We start from the raw sequence: 20,558 nt of genomic DNA on the forward strand, positions 1-20,558 counted from the left end.
CCTCAGCCAGGGCATGTGATCTAGATTTTAGAGTTAGACCCAAGGGCAATCCCTACTGTGTGATTGCGAACAGTCCCCAAGGTGTGACTGGGAGGATGTGGAAATCAACATGTGACTCTGAGCCTCAGGTTTCCCTCAGTGCAAAGCGGGAATGCTGACAGTGCTTCACTGAGACCCCAAGACTGCTTAAGGTAAGGCAACGGAAGCCCTCACCCAGCGCGGCCAGGTGCTGCGTGAGTGGAACCCAGCAGTTGGAGTGACGTCATCGCCCATGCCTACTAATGCCTGCTTCTTCATTGCCCTGTCAAAGAGGCTCCTGTCCACCGTCAAAGTCTCAGACCTGGGAAGCCGACACTGCAGTGTCTTGCCTGTACCCGCGCCCCCAGACCTACCTTGGAACTCAGAACCCAGAACGCAGTTGCAGTTTCCTTTCTGAAACTGTGGGGCACCAGGGTACTGGTCTTGTCAGAGAAAGGCAAAGCAACAGCGTCCAACACCTGGACCCTCATCCTGCTGAAAGCCCAAGGTTATTAACCCGTCACAGATGTGAAGGACGGATAGACAAAGGGGAAGGCAGACAGATGGAGGAGTCAGACAGGCAAAGGTAAGCTAGTGCTTTGGAAGAGATGTGTGGGAGAGGTCAGAGCCCCACAGAGGTTATCCTGTCTTTCAAACCTTCTGGTGCCTCTGCCCTACACCTTTTAGACAGCTGAAGAGGCTCATTAGGGCAAAGCTTCCCTTAGCCATCTCTGGAGAAGCATCACCTGGAGTTCTAGCAAGTTCTTCCCCTCTGGCCAGTCAGGAAAGAAGCCACAAGTGGGAGATGGGAAAGGTGCTGGGCACTCACCAGGCAGGTTGAAGGCTCTGTCCCTGCTGAGCAGTAGCAGAAGCAGCAGAAACCAGCGGCTTCCCATGTCAGTGCTGCTGGGCGGTCCTGAAGGATCTCTGGCCAGAACAGAGGGACAGACAGCAAGACAACGCAGTCCTGGGGCTTTGTATAGTTAGAACTAATGCTGATGGGGAGTCAGAGGAAGGGAGAGGCTGTTTCCCATCAGCTGCAATCAGTGGACCTCTGGGGACCTCAGTTCCAACTAGTGAATATCCCCCAAGGACCCTAGTTGTCAGCCTTTAACAAATAGCAGGGCAGACCTCTGGGCCACCCAGCTTCCCTATCTGTCTCCAGCACCAGAATATCTGAGTTTTAGGGACAGTGGCCTCCCACCTTCTGGGTTTGAGTTGACATTTGAGAAGTCAGATCTTCTGCCTGTACTTACGTAAAACTATGCCAGGACATTTGGTGAGCAGGTTAAGACCTGGAGACTCAGTGGACACACACCTGAGGCTTAGGCGACTCCCAGTTCCCTGACAGACTCCTGACTTGGAATACCTGCCGTGCTTCTCACATAAAAAAACAAACAAAAAACAAAAAACCGAAAAAAAAAAAACAAAAAACAAAAAACAAAAAAACCCATGCTCTGTAGTCACATAGGCTCAAAACAGAGTTCTCCATGCTAATGAGGTACCTAGAGGCCTGGGTGGGGTGGTTGGGGGGCTTAGTCAATTAGCTTCCCTTCCCAGACATTCTTCTCTGCAAAAGGCACTTAATCGCAGGCCCACCCTGAGAAGTGGGGTACGGTTTTACGCATCCATTTTCTGCCATGACTATAAATTGTTTAGAACCATGAATCCACTGAGGGGAGAGCCATGAAGTCAGGCCTTTGCCTACAGAGCCTCAGCCTAATCTCCCTTAGGCCTTTCTGCACTTCCATTCATAACCGCCACAAGCCTGCCTCCTCCAAGCTAAGGACAATCATCTCTGCTGCGATAAGTCTGAGCTCTCTTTCCCATCCCGGGGCTAGACGCTGCCGTCTCCATCCTTAGGGTCCCTGCAGCGATGTGCGATAGGTGCAGGAAAACTCTCCGTGTCCCTCCCTCTCCACGCAGCCATGCCCAGAGGCCTACAGCCCTATGTGTACTGATCCAGTTTTCTCTGTGGTGGTTTGAATGAGAATGACTCCCATAGGCTCCTATATTTGTATGCTTGGTCTCCAGTGGGTAGAAGTGTTTGGGAAGGATTGGGAGGTGTGGCCTTGTTACTGGGGGGGGTGTGGCTTTGAGATCTCAAAAGCCTCTACCGCTCCCAGCATTCTCTCTGCCTCACTGCTTGCAGGGTCATGATATAAGCTCTTAGCTACTGTTCCAGCCACAGGCCCTCCCACTTCCTTCCAGTTACCAGGGTGGTTCTTCTCCAGAAGGCCTTCGGGGACTCACGGAGGCCTTTGGGGTTGACTTTTGCTAACCATTCTTTGATGTCCAAGGGTGAAGCCATCTGTGCAGCTTGGACCATGGTGATCCTATCAGAGACTCTATCAGGGCTCCCCAGGGTGAGAGGGAACAGAAGACACAGCCTGCTTCATCAAACAAGGGCTCCCAAAAGCATGAGGCCAGAAACAGCACCCTCATTCTAATTGAGGTCAGGGGTTATATCTCTAACATTAAGTCAAAATGATCTGGAAAATAACTTCATCAGATTAGAAGCCCTTAAGGGATCATCTATCCCAACCCCAACACAAGTTCCCACTGAGAACCTCAGGCTAGCCTCCAACTCTCTTTAATGTTCCTATCTTAGTCTCTGGGGGCTGGGATCGGATGGTTGTCACCACATACAGCACAGACCAATGGGTTTGTATGTTTTGTTTTGTTAGCGATAGTGTCTCATGTAGCCCAGGCTGGCCTCCAATTGGCCATGTAGCCGAGGATACCCTTGAATTCTTGATTCTCCTGCCCCTATTTCCCAACTGCTGGGAATAAGATATGAATACCATGCCCCAAGCAAGGAGGCTTTTGGGATACAACATCTATCTTCTCTTTTCTTTCTTTTTCTTTTTTTCTTTTCTTTTTTCTTTTTTTTTTCAAGACAGGGTTTCTCTGTGTAGCCCTGGCTGTCCTGGAACTCACTCTGTAGACCAGACTGGCCTTGAACTCAGAAATCTGCCTGCCTCTGCCTCCCAAGTGCTGGGATCACAGGCGTGGCCACCACGCCCAGCTCTCTTTTCACCAAAGGCAGGGGTGCAGAACAGGTAGAGGATTAGCAGTCAGACACATTGGTTATAACACAAAAGTTTATTTTCAGTGCACACAGTCTCACTGGCCTGGCTCTTCTCTTTATGGTGCCTGGGCCCACACAGGCCTCATCCAGCTCTGGCTGAGGCAGAAGTCAGGGACACTCATCTTCAGGCCAAAGCCTGGCTACGCCTTTCTGTAATTCCACTCTCATCCGGAATCTTGACTCCTCTGGACTTGAGGCTCCCAGGCATAAACCCGCAGATGCTGCTACCTTTCCAGCCCCATGGCCTCTGCCGCCCGGGTGGAAGGGAGAGGGACAGGCTCCAGTCTGGGATGCAGCAGCTGGCCCTGTGTGCAGGCCCTTCGGCTCCCACATGGTTCTCTCAGTGGCTGAACTTGTGTATGCTGACCAAGTTTATGTTAGATTCGTACACCTGCAAACCGAGAGATCTTTCTGTCATTCTGTTTACCTGAATGGGAACGCCTACTCCTCTTCCCTCCTCTTGCCTCAACAGCTGCTCCATCCGGGTAACTCTAGCATGTTTAGTGCCCACTCTAACCTGGAGAGCTCAGGCATCCCCAAGATTCTTCAGTCTACTTAAGTCCCATGAGATAGGAGGCACAGACACAGACATACACACAGCGACACACACAAACACACACAGACACAGAGACACAGAAACACACAGACACTGACACAGAAACCCAGACAGACCCACATGCACCAACATACCAGAAACACATAGACACACACACACACAGACAAGACATATAAACACATAGATACACAGGAACACAGACACAAACACACACACAGAGGTACACACAGACACAGACATACACACACAGAAGCCACTCAAGAATAAATTTGTGGGTGCTGAGGGTGGGGGAAAACATGGACTGGACTTTTAGGGCAGAGCCTGATGGGAGGAGACAGGGCTTCTCTGAGAGGGAAATGGTGAGATTTGACCAGATTGAGTGATACCAGCTAAGATGAGTGGGGATTTTAGTGGGTCTACAGGAAAAGGAAGGAAACCTTAGCTATATGCCTGGAGGTTGTTGGTGTGTGTGTGGTATGTGTGTGTGGGGGGGGGGGCTAGGGGAGTCGATTAGCTAGGGAAAGGAACACGCACCTTTTCCCTGCTGGCCAGCGCAGCGATCAAGTCTTGCTTGTTCACCTTGTCACGAATTTCCGGGGAGGACTCGCTTAGGAGGGTCAGGCTTTTGGAGGTATGTTTGTGCATTATCATATCCTCCTGCTCCTGGTTGAAACGGATGGAACGCACCTCCTCCACTATCCTGGGGGAGAAGAGATGCCGTGTTTGTTGGTGGTATTGAAGCCTTTCCATCTCTTCCCTGGTGTGCAACCTCTTTCCCCTCCCCACTAACTACTTCTACCGGCCTTTGAAACATCCTTCCAGGAGACCCAGACCGTGTTGGCCCCTCCCAGCAGACAAGAACGACCCGAAGGTCAGGGTGCCCACTCCTGAGCTGGGAGGTATGAACCCTGGGCAGGCTTCTCTGCAAATGAGCTTGAGGCGGGGCCCAGTTCAGACTCCCCAGGACCATCCCTACCTGTTGAGCTCCTCTCGGATCTCTTTGTATTCCAGCAAGTTCTCCTGTATTGCTTCAAGCACCAAGCAGAAGTTATCGCAGGTTTTTTCTGAGAGGTTACACAGGGGTCCCCCAACCAGTGGCTCCTTGGGGACGGTGGAAGTCTCCTTGCGGGCGTCTTTACAGTGCACCAGTGGCAGCTCGTCACTCCAGTCCTCTTCCTCTTCTTCTGCCTGGGGACAGTACACGGAGGGAGACAGCTAGCCCAGGGTCCTGGGGCTTCAGGGAGGATACATCTCTTAGGACGTGCCGCCTCTAACTTTATTTGGTATGATAACATTTTAATCTGTGCATGCTAGGCACGGAACCCAGGGCCTCCAGCAAGCTAGGCAAACAGTCTGATACTGGGCCCAGTCCTTCGATCCAGTCAGTGTTAGCCTCCCTAGCTTGTCATGGTAATTCAATTTCAAGCACATAAGCCCCTTTCTTACCTCTGGAAATTCTTGTTCCAGCAAACCTCTAAAGTCCTACCTGCTCTGAAGTGATGGTGGTCACAGTCCTCTAACCTTTCCAAAGACCATTTCCACTCTACCTTATAGAAATTCTGCCAAGTGAATTCTGTGTAGCTAACGTTTAGTTAGTCTCTTTTCTAACTATCAAGTTCTTTTTTATTTCCTTCTTTCTTTTTCTTTCTTTCTTTCCTTCCTTCCTTCCTTCCTTCCTTCCTTCTTTCTTTGTGTGCGTGCGTGCATGTGCATGTGTGTGCATGCATGTGTGTGTGTGTGTTTGTGTGTCTGTAGCCCTGGCCAGAACTCACTCTGTAGACCAAGCTAACCTCCAATGAAGAGATCCACCTGCCTCTGCAGGGATTAAAGGCAAGTATTTACTTTCTTTAATGTGTATGAACGTCTTGCCTGCTATATGGAAGTAAAGGCACCATATACATGTAATGCCTGTGGAGACCAGAAGGCAGCTGCGAGGGATCCCCTGGAACTAGAGTTACAAACAATTGTGGGTAGCCGTGTGAGAGGGACCTGAACCCTGGATGTCAACAAGAGCAGCAAGTGCTCTTAGTCACAGAGCCGTCTCTCCAGTATGCTTGTCAGGTTCTTACTTATGAGCCCTCATCAGATCCTCTGAGATTCTCATGAGAGTGCTGGCAAGTGAGGATTGTGACCATGTCCATCATCGAGAGGAACTTCAGATGCAGTTGGGTAAAAGTCCCAATATCACCCCATGCTCAGCCTCAATTATGGCACATCTAAGAATGTACACCCAGCCTCCAAGAGCCTCAGTCACAGAGCAGACATTACAAATGTGGGGTCTTGCCTCCAGGTCTTGGTCTTAGGGCACACACTCTCCTCCCTCGTGTCCTCCCCATCCCACACATCTCACTAAAAGTTTCTTGTTTTGAGACAGGATTTCCCCCGAGCTGTCCTGGAACTCCCTTTGGAGCCGAGGTTGGCCTCGAACTCATAGAGATCCAACTGTCTAGACCTTCCAAGCGCTAGGATTAAAGGCGTGTGTAACCACACCCCCAGCTCACCTCATTAAAAGTTATGTGCAGATTCCCCTCCTCCTCGCTGGTCTTCATCATTTGTTCCAGATTTGTGGTTACCACGACGACAAACAAGTTGAGACCAATGAAGGCACCGAGGGTGATAAAGATAGCGAAGTAGATGGCGCCCCCGACCTCCATCGCATACTCTCTGTCTTCCATCCTGGGAATGGCGGTCAGGGGCTCCATCATCATTTCCCTGGCCCTCTGTGCCTCAGAGAGTTAGGGCCAGCTCTCACACCAGCTGTCAGCACTTTTTTGTATGTCAAGGACAAGCTTCAGTTATACAAGGCACAGCCACACTTACATCCACTGTAAATAGAAATGCTCTGTGCTGAGCTGCATTCTGGGAGAGTTCTACAGATCTCTCTAGACTGATCCTTATGCCACCCTACGACGTAGCCAATACTGTATTGTACTATCTCATTACGAATGATTAAACAGAGGATCAGATACGTAATAAAGCCCAGCTCTCAGGAAGTAGAGATAGGAGAACAGAAGTTCAAAGCTAGTCTGGGCACCTGTCTCAAAACCAAAAGAAAACAAAACAAAAACTGGAAATGAAACCTGGTTGTTAGAGTACGCATGAAGCCCTGCACGGGGTCGTGTGTCTGTAAGGTTAGCATTTGGAAAGCGAGAGGAGGAAGAGCCGGCATTCAGGACTATCCTGGGCAATGCTAGATGCGTTTAAAAACAAAACAGATAAAACAAACCCCTCCGACTTTTAAAAGCTAGGCGTTAGAGATATGGCTCCGTAGCAGAAGGCTGGCCTAGCATGCTTGCCAGCTGGGACCATAAGGTAAACAAATACATAAATAAACAAGCTGGTCTTGGTAGCTCACATCTGTAACCTCAGCATTTAAGAGACCAAGGCAGAGCTGGGCAGTGCTGGCACACGCCTGTAATCCCAGCACTTGGGAGGCAGAGGCAGGCAGATTTCTGAGTTCAAGGCCATCCTGGTCTACAGAGTGAGTTCCAGGACAGCCAGGGCTACACAGAGAAACCCTGTCTTGAAAAAAACCAAAAAGAGACCAAGGCAGGAATATCGATACAAATTTGAGGCCAACAGTGGAATTATTTCTTGGATATCACAGGGCCAGTGCAAGGGACAAGGCTCAAAAATCCAATGCAACTCCACTGTGAAGTCCACATAGACCTGTCTGGCCACCAATAGAGATCACACTGCCTCTCCCTTCCCAGTGCTGGGACTAAAAGCAAAAGCCACCAAGCAATTGTGCTCTGGGCCTTAGTGTCCTACCTTTTGTTGTTGTTGGTTTTGGTTTGGTGATGTGTGTGTGTGTGTGTGTCTGTCTGTCTGTCTGTCTTGAGACAAGGTCTTAACATGTAACTCTTGTTAGCCTGAAATGGGCTATATAGACCAGGCTGGCCGAGTTCTTTCAGAGATCCTTCTGCCTTTGCCTGCTGAGTGCTGGGACTAAAGTTGTGTGCCACTCTGCCAACTTTTTTGTTTTGTTGATAGTTTTTAGACTGGTACTCATGTTAGCCCAAGCTGGCTTCAGACTGTGCCATACAGGTAAATGTCACCAATCTTGCTTTGTTTGGTTCTGGGGATTGAACCCAAGCTGGGCAAACACTCTACTGCTAAACTCTGCTCCAGCACGCCTCTCCCCCGACCCCTTCCCTTTTCTCCTTTTTTGAAGCAAGTCTTGTTAATTATAGCCAACAATCAACTTGAACTCCTCTTTCACCCGTCTCTGCTTCCTGAATGCAGGGAATTCTGCTCCCTGTGTCTGGATGAACCACGACTGCAGAAACCCAACTTGGCTTCTACTTCACAGCAGGGAGTGGGATGGATTGAAACTGGACTTGGACTTGACAGAGAAGAAGCAAAGAATAGAACACAAAGATGTCCTCGGGGAGCAGGTCTGAGCCTGAATAGATTAAACCCAAACTTCCCAGGAGTCTAGGTGGTTTGTCCTGCTCTGCAAGCTGGAGACCTCCTAGTAACCTCAGGTACAACCACAGACCTGCGTCCTGGCCAGAGGCTGAGCCACACAGCTATGTTGCATAGCTGAAGTCTCCATGAACAGGGTCAGGAGGTCCTAGGAATGTGTGAAGCTTCTATGGCAATAAGGTTCAAGTATCACAAAGTCAAAGGTCCTGCCCCATGATTTCCTTGGGTATTTACTGCCTGTAAGACCAACTTCATGAAGTCCCAGGAGCCCCCTATTATAATTTCCCAGGAGCCCCCTCTCATTTCCCAGGAGCCCCCTCTCATTTCCCAGGAGCCCCCTCTCATCATTTCCCAGGAGCCCCCTCTCATCATTTCCCAGGAGCCCCCTCTCATCATTTCCCAGGAGCCCCCTCTCATCATTTCCCAGGAGCCCCCTCTCATTGTTTCCCTGTTGCAGGAACTCCAGCTCTGCCCTAGCCAGGGGGAGATGGAGCTCAAGAGAGTCCCAGTGAGCTGTACTCACTGGAAGTCAGAGTAGATATCCAGCCAGCCATCCTGGGTGATGCAGATGAAGAGCGTGTACAAGGCAACCCCCATGTTCTGGAAATGCTTGGGCACAAATGCACCAAAGAGCGTGACCCCAAACACAGAGAACACCTGTCAGAGAGACAGAACCCACCCCAATCTCACCCAGCAGCCTTGGAGCTTGGCAAGACTGGCAAATGGATGCAAGCAAATATGGCAAAGGATTTGGACTCAAGTGCTTTGCTTCTCTGGTCACCCGTCCCTCCGCACTGCCCTACCGGCCATATTCAGAGGAGACAGGCTGGGGTTGGGAGACACTCACCAGCATGAAGAAGAGGATGAGGGCCATGACGTTGGCCAAGTCCGGCATCGACTGCAGGATGACCTTGATGATTCTGGCCAGGGGCTCCACAGCCATGCACACGTGGACCAGCCGAAGCACCCTGTGGGGAAGCGCCTCTCAGGGATACCTCGACCCTTCCCAGACTGCGCCCTCCTTGGTGCCTCCCTCCCACCAACATTAACAATTTCTCTTCTCCTTCCTGGGAGCCAGACAGATGCCCCTCTTACCTTCAGGGCTCCCCACTCACCTGAGAGGGTAAGTGATGGCAATTATGTTGAGTTGTTTTACGAAGAACCCCATGAACAAGATAAAGACAATTGCAAAGTTGAGGATATTCCAGCCATCCTAAATAGGAGAGCAGCCCATAAGGGTCTATCAAGCCCAGCCCGTGTGAGCATCCTGTCTGCACTACCACACCCCAAGAATGGGAGAGTCAACATTCCTCTAAGAACAAAGCTAGACAGCCACCATCTCGTGGCTGTCACCCTACTGTTGTCCTAACATGCTGCAAACACACAGAATCACAGCCCTACACCTATGTCTACAGCCATTCTCAGATACTCACAGTGAACACACCACACACACACACACACACAGGCTAGCTCCTGTAGCCAGTGACTTGACCTACAGTTAGGTGACTTGAAAACTCCCTGAAGCTCCTGCCTTAGTGTGATGTGTAACATATACTATAATCCAATTAAAGTGTAGCTGCATCGGTCAGGAGGCAGAAGCAATTAGATCTCTTGTGAGTTTGAGACCAGGTTGTTCCACAGACGAAGTTCCAGGCCAGGCAGTGCTACATAGTGAGACTATCTATAAATAAATAGATAAATAAATAAATAAATAAATAAATAAATAAATAGAAAACAACTAACGGGGCAAGCAGTGAGAGGGTGACAGAAGAAGCGATTGTACATCTATCATGCACTAATATTAGAGGCAGACTTCTAGGACCCATCCCATCCCCATAGGCACCAGCAACTTAATACAAAGCACTGTTCACCAAAGGCTACAGTCAGAAAAGGAAGCTCTAAAAATACATGCCTATTTGCCTAGGATTATAACCCAGCCACTGAGCAGATAAATGGGCTATAAGAAGATTACCTAAGGAGGAGATCGAAGACAACAGGTTGAGGGGTTGGTGTGGATCCAGAACTCCACATGCTTTTCAATAAAGTTTTGGCTACTGTGTGTCTGAAGAAAATTAAAAAAAAAAAAAAAACACAACCAACCAACAACAACAACAAACTAATTAACCCTGTATTTTAATGGAGGATGTCCTTAAATTTGGGAGGCAATCCAATAGATACAAGTCTGTCTCTCACGACTGCAGTCTGTGCCACATACCACGCATTCAGGGGACACAGGCCTGCTCCTCTGTAGAATCAACGCCTGTAACCCCAGCCACTCAGGAGACTAAGGTGGGGGGTCGGGCAGTGAAGTGGGTAAGGGTTCTTTGGAGAGTCAGTTGTGTCGGATGGTGTTTGCTGGGGCAAACACGTGAAAGAGTGTTTCGCTGTGAAAGGATGTTGTGCTAAAGCAAGCACGTAAAAGGATGCTTAACACTTCTGGTGGTGGGCTGTGCCTTCTTGCTGCTTCTGGAGATTTGGGCCGATTGGCAGAGTAATGTCAGCTAAGACAGATTCACTTCTTGCTGAGGCAGGACACGTGGTGAGGCAAGACCCTCGTCGGACACGTGATGTTTGGAGAGAGTATGAAAGGATGCTGAGGGACAGTGACCGAGGTGGAGCTTGGCTTCTCACAGAGCTAGCTGTGGGACATGTGTTGGTCTCCTGTCTTCCTTGATCTTTGCTTCCCTGAGAGAGGCACAGCCAAGAACTCTCTTGGCATCCCCGCTGGTTTAAATCTTCCTGTTGACTCACGCTAAGGCCTGGCTGGTCCTGCTAGGTCATGCCAACGCTGCTGCTGTCCCAACACTACCGAACTGGACTGCTGATATATTCATGAAGTATTTGTGAGTGGAATGAACTGTCGCCGTGGACCTGTGAACTGAACTGCTGATTTCCTCACAACGCAGATGGGAGTTGCTCCAAAGAACCATTTCTAAACAGGTCCACTTCCCCCATATCCTTTGTTTTCCACTACCTCTGGTGGGTGGTGGGTTACAAGGGAGGGTAAAGCATTTAAGAACCATCATTAAAAGTAGTTTTTTAGCCGGGCAGTGGTGGCGCACGCCTGTAGTCCCAGCACTTGGGAGGCAGAGGCAGGCGGATTTCTGAGTTCGAGGCCAGCCTGGTCTACAGAGTGAGTTCCAGGACAGCCAGGGCTACACAGAGAAACCCTGTCTCGGAAAAAAAAGAAAGAAAAAAAGAAAGAAAGAAAGAAGCCTAGTGTGGAGGTTTGAATGAGAACAGCCCCACAGGCTAATGTGCTTGAAGGCTTGAGTAGATATGGCCTTGTTGGAGGAGACGTGTCACTGGACATGGGCTTTAACATGTTGTTTCTTTTGTTTGTTGTTTGTTTGTTTTTAGATGTGTTTATTTTATGTATATGAGTACACTATAGCTATCTTCAGACACACCAGAAGAGAGAATTGGATTGCATTACAGATGGTTGTGAGCTGCCATGTGGTTCCTGGGAATTGAACTCAGGACCTCCGGAAGAACAGTCAGTGCTCTTAACCGCTGAGCCATCTCTCCAGACCCCTGGACTTTAATATTTTAAAAGCTGATGACAGGCTCAGTCTCTCTCCCTCTCCCTCTTCCCCCACCCCCTACTTTCTCTCCTTCTCCCTCTCTGTCTACTGCCTGTGGATGGATGTAAAACTCTTAGCTACTGCTTCAGCCCATTGCCTGCCTGCCTGCCGCCATGCCTCCTGTCCTGATGATAATGACCCAACCCCCTGAAACTGAAAGGCAGTCCCAGTCAAAGCTTTCTTTTATAAGAGCCGTGGTCATGGTGTCTCTTCACTGCAATAGAACACTGACCGAGACATCTGGCAAGTGTGAGAGCCTTGGTTCAGTTCTCAGCACTAGGAGTCAAAACACGAGCCCAGCTGTGCTGGCTGGGCAACAAATCCACCCAGAATTAAGCTCCTGCAGCATCCCCTATCTTGATCCATTTTCTGAGGATACAAATTTTTGCCCTGCTGGGCTCCCCGATTCTTGATGGGCTCCCAGATGCTTTTGAGAAAGGCAGATAGAGAATATACTTTATCTCTACCAGAGAAAAACTTGGAAGGAGACTCAGAGAGGCACAGGCCTAGCCTGGAAGAGCCTTCCTGAAGACATCCTAAGGAGTCAGTTTGTGGTTTTTAAAGCAAGGGAAGAGGGGGAAAGAAACAGGCTGGCTTGGGAAACGTAAGACTTATATGAAACTCAAACTGCAGTGATCACACACAGTGCTCCGACTGTCTGCTGGAGACAGTGCTCCATTCCTTAGGCAGGCAGGCAGGCCTTGAACTCATGACCCTTTTATCTCAGCCTCCTGACTGGCGGGACTGTTAAGTGTTCATTACTGTGCTTGGCACAAATGATGTCTTACTGGACTAGAGTCAATCCCAATAGTCCCAGTTAATTAGAGCTCAGGAGTTTGGGGTCAGCCTGGGCAACATAGTGAGACTCTCAAACAAACAACAAACAAACACTTTATCAACACACCTAGGGGAGAAAGAGCTTTTCTGAAATATAACCACTCCCTTGCATCCATGTTCTGGCTGGTGCGGATTTGTGCCACCTGACAGAGGTGAATTGTCGCAATGGGGACTAGAACCCATAAAGTTTAAAATACAAATGACCAGGCTGGAGAGATGGCTCAGCAGCTAAGAGCACCAACTGCTCTTCCAAACATCATTGAGTTCAAATCCCAGCACCCACATGGTGGCTCACAACCATCTGTAATGGGATCTGATGCCCTCTTCTGGTGTGTCTGAAGACAGTTACAGTGTACTTACATATAATAAATAAATCTTAAAAAAAAAAACAAAACAAAAAACAAAAAACAAATGACCTCAGTTACAGAAGACATTTATAGAGTACTAATCCAAATCCATGTAAATGAAGGTAGATATTCTTGATCCCTCAATTCCATCTGCCAGATATAGAAACCTGGTTGGGTTTGTAGACAGAGCTGGGAAGGCAGGAGCAGGGGTTGCAACGCATGGAGGGGGCATTTCCCGAACAGCTCATATGCTGCTACACACACACACACACACACACACACACACACACACATACACACACACATGCGCGTGCGCATGCGCGCGCGGGGGGACACACTCATTCACTCACTGATACACCCTCTTCTCCATACAAACCTTTTACTTTGCAGGGCAAAGGCTCGATGTAGTGCAGACAGCAATGGAGGGATGAGGACAGGACAGGAGGGCAATGCCAGGGATTCCCAGAGCTCACCTTCCAGAAAATCCAGAATCCATTCAGCCAGCCAAGGAGAACCTCACAGATAAGGATTGTCAACACAATGTCATCTATGGTTGAGAATAACTCGTAGTGTTTCTACATGGAAGACAGAGAAAAGGACATGAGGTGTCAGTGAGCCGGACTCGCGCCAGGCTGGAGAGAGGGTGTGTGTTGTGTGTGTGTGGGGGGCGTAGAGTACCCCAGCTACTCTTTCTCCTCAATATCTCTATGGCTTCCTTTAGGGGTCACTTTCTGCACAAAAGTCAGGCAGTACCAACACTGCGTCATGTGACTGTCAATACTGTTTTGGAAAGTCGGTTCCTTTTCTGTCGCATCTCACAGAAGGAGAATTAGGAGCCCAGATGCACACAGCCAGCAGGCCTTCACCCCTAACCTCTAGAGCAGACTATTTGGGAAAGGGAAGTGTAAAGAGGGCCAAGCAGACTCTGGGACTTAAAGAGAAAGGCATGGCCCCCAGGAGCTGCAGGGCCCCCAGGAGCTGCAGGGCCCCCAGGAGCTGCAGGGCCCCCAGGTGCTGCAGGGCCCCCAGGAGCTGCAGGGCCCCCAGGTGCTGCAGGGCCCCCAGGAGCTGCAGGGCCCCCACGAGCTGCAGGGCCCCCAGGAGCTGCAGGGCCCCCAGGAGCTGCAGGGCCCCCAGGAACTGCAGGGCCCCCAGGAGCTGCAGGGCCCCCACGAGCTGCAGGACCTCCAGGAGCTGCAGGACCCCCAGGAGCTGCAGGGCCCCCAGGAGCTGCAGGACCCCCACGAGCTGCAGGACCCCCAGGAGCTGCAGGGCCCCCAGGAACTGCAGGACCTCCAGGAGCTGCAGGACCACCAGGAGCTGCAGGGCCCCCAGGAGCTGCAGGGCCTCCAGGAGCTGCAGGGCCCCCAGGAGCTGCAGGACCCCCAAATTGGATGCAGGGAACTTCTCCGCTAGTCTGGTCCTTGCAACCCCTACTGATTCCAGCATCTCAAGTTCTCTGGGTCAAGTCTGAGGCGTCCACCCCACTGTAGACCTAGGACATGTATTTTGGGTGTCTATTCAGTGGATGGATAGCTAGGGTCTGCCCAAACCAAATTCACTCCTGTCCAACTTAAATCTTGGTCTTTCTGCTTTCTCATAGCTGTAACCTAACCTCCCCCACAAACAACTCCCAGTCCAGAGTTAACCCCAGCAAACCAAGCACCTCACCCTCTATTTCTGCACCCCAGCAGCCCACAGATTCCCTGCCCCTCATGTGGGCCTCTTACCGTTCACATTTACTGTTATTGGACCTACAGGCTTCTAGGAACTGACCTTCATAGTCACGAACTCAAAGGTAGGGTTTCAGGCTTTATTGTATTTTATTTTTCCCTGCTTTACTGTATTATCTGAGACAATCTCCTGTAGCCTAGGCTGGCCAAGGATGACCTTGAATCTCTGATTTACCAACTGAACTCCATCCTCAGCCCCAGTTCCAACAGTTTTGACTGAGACCCATAATAGCTGTTTTTAACATTTTACAAGCCAGGTGGTGGTGGCGCACACCTGTAATCCCAGCACTCTGGGAGGCAGAGGCAGGCGGATTTCTGAGTTCAAGGTCAGCCTGGTCTACAGAGTGAGTTCCAGGACAGCCAGGGCTGTATACAGAGAAACCCTGTCTCGAAAAAACCAAATCCAAAAAACAAACAAACAAACATTTTACAAAATGATCTTCAGGGACTGGCAAGATGACTCAGTGGCCGAAGGAGTGTGCCGGCATGCCTCACAACTTTAGTCGGATCCCACAGTGGAAGGAGACAACCAACTCCTGCAAAGTTGTCCTTTGACATCCACACTTTTGTCATGGTGCACACACACACACACACATACACACACACACACAGAGGAAAAAAAATGTAATGTTGCTCCCCTCCCTCTCTCCGTCTCCCTCTCTCTCTCCCTCTCTCCCTCTCTCCTTTTATCTCCCAGCCCTGTTCACTATCAGATGCTGGCATCTGCAGTCTGAATTCATTTCATAACCCAACAATGGCTTCTGCGTGGACTTCCACAGTCTTTGCTGTGTAAGCTTCCTAAGTGAGTTGCTGCCTCCCTGAGAGCCAGTTCTGGGGGTGCCAGGGGCGCTAACTCTGGGGAATACCTGTGGTCTTCACCAGGCCTGCTCCTCACCAGCCAGCCCTGTTGGCTGCCCTCTTGGCTGTGAGTCCCCTGAGCTCACTATTTGCCACTATTGGTCCCTCAGTCAGCTTTCCTCGTATGAGGAACCTGTCTCGGCGCTCTCCCGCCCTCACACTCCACATACTATCTCCACTCAGCCTTGCCTCCTCCTCCCCTGATACCGGCAGCTCTCAACGTCCATCCCCAGCCCTGCGCACCCCAGCCTATCTGCTCCTCTTGAGCTGTCCCCATAAGCACCAGCCCTGTACTGTTGCTCCGGCCACAAACTCAACTCGCTGCAGTTCCTTTGTGTACCTGCACAAAACGATGGTATGTGGTAACAAGGTGGCACGTAGTAAAGGCTCACTAAACATAACTAGCAATGCAGTCTATCAGGGAAGCCCGTGGCCTTGGGGCTGGTGGTGTAATGCTAGCCTAGCATGGGCTCAGGCTGAGCACCACGAAGAGCAGGCAGAAGAGGCCACGGGCATGGTGCTCCTCTCACCCACCGCCATCGTCCTGGTGCAGGTCACAGGATCTTTCCCCTGGACATCTCTCACCCATCTTAGTTCATCTTCTTTCACTCTTGGCCCTCTTCTGTGGCAACCTGGGTCTTTTACAAGACTCTTTTCTTTTAAAAAGTGTGTAGTTTGTATGCACACCACACACATGCAGATGCCCTTGGAGACCAAAAGAGGCCTAGACCTTGGGTTATAGGCAATTGTAAGCTGGTTAATGAATGCCCCAGAAACCAAGAGCAGCAAGTGCTCTAACCACTAGGCCATCTCTCCAGCCCCAGCCAGTACATTTTCTAAAATTCAGTTCAATTCAATTCTAAATCTCATTTCACTTCAGTGCTGCTTAAATCTTTTCCTGGATACAAACTTCTCTCCCTCGCCATAAAGACCATATGTGATCTGTCCACTGAGAGCCTTTCTGAAATCATCTGTCACTGCCTCCCTAGACATACTAAATTTAAACAGCATATATGTATACAACTCATAAGAAATTAAAACTGCCAGGTGTGGTGACTCACATCTGGATTCCCAGAACTTAGGAGGAAGCTGCAGGTTTTCAAATCTGTCCTCAGATTATATATATACATATATACATAAATATGCACACACACATATACATATATATGAAGGCATCTTGGGCTATATGAAGCTCTGTCTAAAGAACAAATGAAAAAAATAAATAAATGCCCATCGGGCATGGTGGCATATATCTGAAATCCCAGCACTCAAGTGCCTGAGACAGGAGAGTCATAACTTTGAGACCAGGCTGGGCCACATAGTAAGATTCTGTCTCAAACCAAGGAGACAAATAAAAGCTAAAATAAAACAAGAAATCTATCAAGTGTCGTGGTGCCCAAGTATAATGTCAGCACTTGCAAAGCTAAAGTAGTTTTGAGTTTGAGGGCAGCCTGGAAGACACAGGGGGTTGGAAGCAAGCCTGGGCTCTCTAATTGGACATACACATGATGAATTCTCTCCTGATTCTTTTCTCTCTCCTCTTCCTCTCTGTGTCCGAGTGTGTGTCCCTGTGTATGTATGCGCCTGTCTGTGTCACTGTGTGTGTGCCCCCTATATGTGTATGTACCTGTGTATAAGTGCCTGTGTGTGTGCCTGCATGTGTGTGCGCACACCTGTATGTGTGCCTACCTGCGTATGTCCCTATGTGTGTGTTCCTGTTTGTATGTGTGTCTCTGGATCCCTGTGTATATGTGCCTGTGTGTGTGTGTGTTCCTGTGTGTGTATATGTTTGTGTGTATGTGGATGCACACCCTCCTCAGTGTGTATGTGGCGATCAGAGAACAATATAAGAACTGTTCACTGGGTTTTGGAAAGATGGCTCAGTGGTTAAGAGCACTGGCTGCTCTTCCAGAGGTCCTGAGTTCAATTCCCAGCACCCACATGGTGGCTCACAACCATCTGTGATGGGATCTGATGCCTTCTTGTGTCTGAGGAGAGCTACAGTGTACTTACATACATAAAACTTAAAAGAAGAAGAAGAAGAAGAAGAAGAAGAAGAAGAAGAAGAAGAAGAAGAAGAAGAAGAAGAAGAAGAAGAAGAAGAAGAACTGGTCTCTGCCTACTTTGAGGCAGGGTCTGTCTTGCTGTTCGCCGCCCTGGTGACTACCCCAGGCTGGCTAGCCTGAATCTCTAGGGGATTCTGCTGTCCCCACTTTCCATGGGATTGCAGTCATATACTGAACCATGCCCCCCCCCCACGCTTTTATTCTGATTCTGGGGATTCACACTAGATTCTCTGGAAGAGCAGTAATCATTCTTAGCCTCTGAGCCATCTCTCCAGCCCAGGGAGTCTTTCTCAAAGTGCAGACCCCATGCAAGGCCAACAATGGCACACTTTATTTAGCATAATTGCACTGCCTGGCACGGGACCTGCTGCATGGACAAGAGATCCACCTGCCTCTCTCTGCCTCTCTCTCTCTCTCTCTCTCTCTCTCTCTCTCTCTCTCTCTCTCTCTCTCTCTCTCTCTCCCTCTCTGCCTCCGCCTCTCTAGCATTGGCGTCTGGATCATAGGACTTCTGAAGAACAATCAATTCAACGCTCACACACAGACAAAGAGCCACCGGCCAGAGAGGAAAGCCTCGCATCCCAGGTCAGAGCCCGCGGGGCCAGATGAGGCCGGCATCCCACCTGGCCAAGAGAAGAGTTGGTGCGGAGGGCAATGGTGATGGCGTTGGTCACCAGCAGAAAGGCCAGCAGCAGCTGGAAGGCCGGGTGGCGGAGCAGCTGCTTGACATACATTTGAGTGATGAACTCCTGTACATCCCAGGCGTCCTGGAAGGAAAAGGAGGGCCTTCAGGCAGGTGTCAGGTGTCACCACAGGCGGCCTCTACCAGGGCTGTTTAACTCCTCTGGTGAACAAGGGGTAAGGGTGTGAGGGTGTACCCCAGGAGTTTGCCCTAGAGGGTGATGTTGTCTGCTGTTTTCTGTGTGGTAGTCACTACCTAAATGGTCCTTAAAACGAAGATCACTCCTGGGGAACTTTGGGAGCTTGGGGGATGGGGTGGCGCCAGCTTGTCTCTGCTGATGAATGGCTATCGCATTATAAGGGTTTCTGTGAAGAATCATCCCAAAGGGCATTATCTCCCAAAGAAAGTCCTCAGGGAGGGCAGTTAGAGAGCAGAAGAGACCTAGGGGGTGACTGTCACCTCAGATCTTAGCCCTGCCTCTCCCTCCCTCCCTTCCTCCCTCCTCACCTTCTTCTCTATGACATCCCTGCGGTTGATGAGCACTTGTTCCTCATGCCGGCCCATGAGCTCATAGGCTTTCTTCTGCAGAGGAGAGGGACAGACCTTCAGTGTGGCCGCCGCCCCCCACCCAACCCAGGATGCCAGCTTGGCGGCGGTGGTGGCGCCAGGAAGAGGCTCCCTACCTTAGAGCCCAGTTGTGGGGCATCGATGATGTTCTCTGTCCGCTGCCACCACGTTTGTTTTTCAGACATCTTTGCTCTGTCCCCCGTCTCTTCAGAGACTGCCTCCCTCTTTGCTGCGTGCGAGCAGTCTCTCCCTCTTGTGGTGAGATCACAGAGGCAGCTGTTACCTACCACCTTCTGTGTTCCACCCAGACATTCCAAGCAGATAAAGATTTAAAAAAAAAAAGCCAAAAAAAAGCTCCTCCCACGAGGTACCTCACAGAGAGACCCAAGTGTTAGGCCAAGGGCTTCAGGATGGGGTCAGAGGTCAGAGGCTGGTGGGAATAGGTCTGGTCTCCCATACCGTCTAAATACAATAAACAGGTCCCCTTTCTGGATCCAGGTACTAGAGGGGAGGCTGAATGAAGGAGGAGCCAAGGGAGATGCCCGGTCTCCAGCTGCATGTCCCACTGATGCCCACCTGGCCTTTCAGAAAAATGAGTTCCCTTACCTACTTAGTGGACCTTGCCCCCAGGAGTTAGGACAGGGGAGTAGCTCTGACCTCTAAGGTCTAAGGAGAGAGACACAGGCCGGCTGTATGACCACAGAGCTCAGTATCCCAGCACAGGGGCCTCAAGTGTCTAACTCAGGGTAATGGGCTACCCAGCGAGCTTGCCACCCACCCCGTGATGGAGAAGCATTCACTCTAGCCCTGCCAGCATCCCTTTACTCCTGTGGGTGGTTGGAGAGGCAGGGGTGGAGTGGGGCATGGCAGAGGGTGCAGACACCTAATTCTAAAGCAAAGACACGTGGGTTCACTTCAGAGAAATCAACTTTATTTGGTGGAAAAGCATCTCTCATGTAAAATAAAATAAACACCTATCTAGATCTGATCTGGGAAACCTTTTTGAATGACCCAGGGAGGCAGGGACATCTCAGATCTGAGGACGGGTTGAGGGCCTTCTCTCTTAGAGAAGATGGAAGATTTCCTTCCTCTCTCAGGGACACATGAGTAGAAAGTGTGGAAGCCCAGGAGAGAGAACATTTTGGGGGTAAAGCTAAGGGCTAACACTCCTTCCTGTCTCTCACAGACCCCGTTAAACACATCTGAGACTGGTAATGAAGTAGTCCTCAGTCAGGGTCAGAGGTCAAAGGTCAGGAGGTTGGAGGCTGTTGTCTGGGGTCAAGGGAGAAAAGCTAGAAGGGCTCTTCGGGGTCAGAGGGTAAGGGCTGTGGGGAATGACCCCTGGAGTCAGAGTTTGGATCTGAGGAGCTGGTCTGGGCCCGCGTCCCTCCCCAGGTCCTCAGGCTCTCTGAGTACAGCTCCTGATTCTGTTCCTTCCACAGGCGGAACTTTGCTGCTGTGAGTTCAGGGTCACCCAGCACTTCCTCCAGAGCCTGCAGTTCCTGGAGCTTTGCCTGAGGTAAAATTAAGGGGGCAAAGATTCACAGTCACCCAAGGAGGAACAGAACCCAGGAGCTTATCCTGCGCCCACCACCAGGATACCCTAGACCAAGAGTCTGGGTGAATAGAGAGTCTCTGTACATGGAACCTTCTAGAACTTGCCTCAGAACGCAATTGAGACTTGAATGGAATATGGAGCCCAGGATTGGGCCCCAGAAAATCCAGGGCTTGTAGCCTTCAGTCTACAGTCCTGAACTCACGGTGGAGCTAGAAACCAGACACCACCAGGGC

The 20,558-nt window shown here is 50.2% G+C and overlaps 1 protein-coding gene across 1 annotated transcript; it reads right to left on the minus strand.

Moving 5' to 3' along the window:
- Positions 1 to 3,449: 3,449 nt before the first annotated feature.
- Positions 3,450 to 18,952, minus strand: Catsper4 (cation channel sperm associated 4). Its single transcript, XM_052175694.1, has 11 exons — positions 18,884 to 18,952; positions 18,708 to 18,782; positions 18,142 to 18,285; positions 13,335 to 13,436; positions 9,209 to 9,306; positions 8,941 to 9,061; positions 8,617 to 8,750; positions 6,163 to 6,341; positions 4,642 to 4,846; positions 4,200 to 4,365; positions 3,450 to 3,500 (listed from the first exon to the last, which is right to left on the minus strand). The coding sequence occupies exons 1-11, from the start codon at positions 18,950 to 18,952 to the stop codon at positions 3,450 to 3,452; spliced, it is 1,344 nt and encodes a 447-aa protein (XP_052031654.1).
- Positions 18,953 to 20,558: the final 1,606 nt, after the last annotated feature.

Source organism: Apodemus sylvaticus, chromosome 3 (assembly GCF_947179515.1).
Source record: "Apodemus sylvaticus chromosome 3, mApoSyl1.1, whole genome shotgun sequence".
Lineage (NCBI taxonomy): Eukaryota > Metazoa > Chordata > Mammalia > Rodentia > Muridae > Apodemus > Apodemus sylvaticus.